At 68.5% G+C, this 1,607-nt stretch overlaps 1 protein-coding gene across 1 annotated transcript in view; it reads left to right on the top strand.

The window, feature by feature from the left end:
• Positions 1-13: 13 nt before the first annotated feature.
• The window catches only part of LOC112124232 (voltage-dependent L-type calcium channel subunit alpha-1D-like), a gene marked incomplete at its 3' end in the record, with an annotated part of 1,834 nt that continues 240 nt past the window's right edge, over positions 14-1,607 (top strand). The window contains exons 1-2 of the mRNA XM_026662261.2: positions 14-27; positions 1,110-1,269. Coding sequence (XP_026518046.1) covers positions 1,141-1,269 — 129 coding nt within the window. The remainder of the gene's footprint in view (positions 28-1,109; positions 1,270-1,607) is intronic.

Genomic DNA, 1,607 nt, shown 5'->3' with positions numbered 1-1,607 from the left:
CCCCCAGGCTGTGCTGCTGCTCTTCAGGTACCCGACGCCCCAACTCCCCCCAGGGGCTCTGCCACCTCCCCAACTCCCCCCGGGGCCCCCGCCCCCCCCAACCCCCCCCCTGGGGCTCTGCCACCTCCCCAACTCCCTCCGACGCCCCCACTCCCCTCTGGGCCCCCGATGCCCCAAATCCCCACCTGGGGCTCTGCCATCTCCCCAACTCCCCACCCCGGAGCCCCGGACACCCCAACTCCCCCGTGTCACGGAGTATAGGGGGACTCAGGGCCCTGCACCCCCGGCTTCCTGCGATTCACTATGACTCTCAGCCAGCCAGTAAAGCAGGTGGTTTATTTAGACGACAGGAATACAGTCCAAGACAGGTCTTGCAGGCACAGACAACAGGACCCCCCTCGGTTAGGTCCATCTTGGGGTCCCAGGGCCCCACAGCCCCCTTGGGAGGTCACAGCCCTCTTTGCCTCCCAGCCACCTCACCAACCCGCTCCTGAGACTCTGCCTTCAGCGACCCCTCCCACAGCCTTTGTTCAGTTTCCCGGGCAAAGGTGTCACCTGGCCTCTAACCCCTTCCTGGGTTCTCATGTTACCTGCTCAGGTATTCTCCGTCGGTCAGTCTCCCATCCCCCAATGCAGACCGTCCTAGCCACATCCCCCTCACAGACCCCAGTAAGGACAGTCCCAGTTTGTCACACCCCCCCAGGGGGCCCTGATGCCCCAACTGCCCCCAGGAATCTGCCGTCTCTCCAACTTCCCCCCTGAGGCCCCCAATGTCTCAACTCCACCCCAGGGCTCCACCGTCCCCCCAACTCTCCACCCTGGGGTAGGCCTGGGGGGCGCCGTGGAGCTGGGTGGGGCCGGGAACTGGGGGCTGCTGTGGGGCTGGGCTGGGCCGGGTGCTGGAGGGGGCAGGGGGTACCATGGGGCGCCGTGGGGCTGGGTGGGGCCGGGTGCCGTGGGGCTGGGCCGGGTGCTGGAGGGGCAGGGGGCGCCATGGGGCTGGGTGGGGCCGGGTGCCATGGGGCTGCGGGGGTGCTGGGGGGGGCAGGGGGCACCGTGGGGCGCCACGGGGCTAGACGGGGCCCGGCTGACCCCCCCCGGCCCCCCAGGTGCGCCACGGGGGAGGCCTGGCAGGAGATCATGCTGGCCAGCCTGCCCGGGAAACGCTGCGACCCCGAGTCGGACGTGGGGCCCGGCGAGGAATTCACCTGCGGGAGTCACTTCGCCATCGTCTATTTCATCAGTTTCTTCATGCTCTGTGCCTTCCTGGTGAGCCCCCCGCCCTGCCCCCCGTGGGACCCCCCCATCCGCCAGACCCCGGCCCCCTGTGGGCACCCGGCTCCTCCACCATGGGACCCCCCCATCATCTGCCAGAGGCCCCAGGGCCCCCCATGTTCCATGGGCACCAGCCCCCCCAGGGCTACGCCCCTTTCCTGGGGGTCATTTGCCCCCTCAACCCCCCAATCTGCCATAACCCCCCAGTGACCCCTATGCTGCATGGGCACGAGATGTCCCCCCATGGGGACCCTGCCCCCCGTCTTTTCGCTGCTTGACCTCTGACCCCCCCCCCAGATCATTAACCTCTTTGTGGCCGTGATCATGGACAA

The sequence above is a fragment of the Terrapene carolina genome, unplaced genomic scaffold (assembly GCF_002925995.2).
Source record: "Terrapene carolina triunguis isolate 2854851 unplaced genomic scaffold, T_m_triunguis-2.0 Scaffold25075, whole genome shotgun sequence".
NCBI lineage: Eukaryota > Metazoa > Chordata > Testudines > Emydidae > Terrapene > Terrapene triunguis.
Note: the sequence above shows the minus strand (reverse complement) of the source record. Positions and strands in the feature narration are given on the sequence as shown.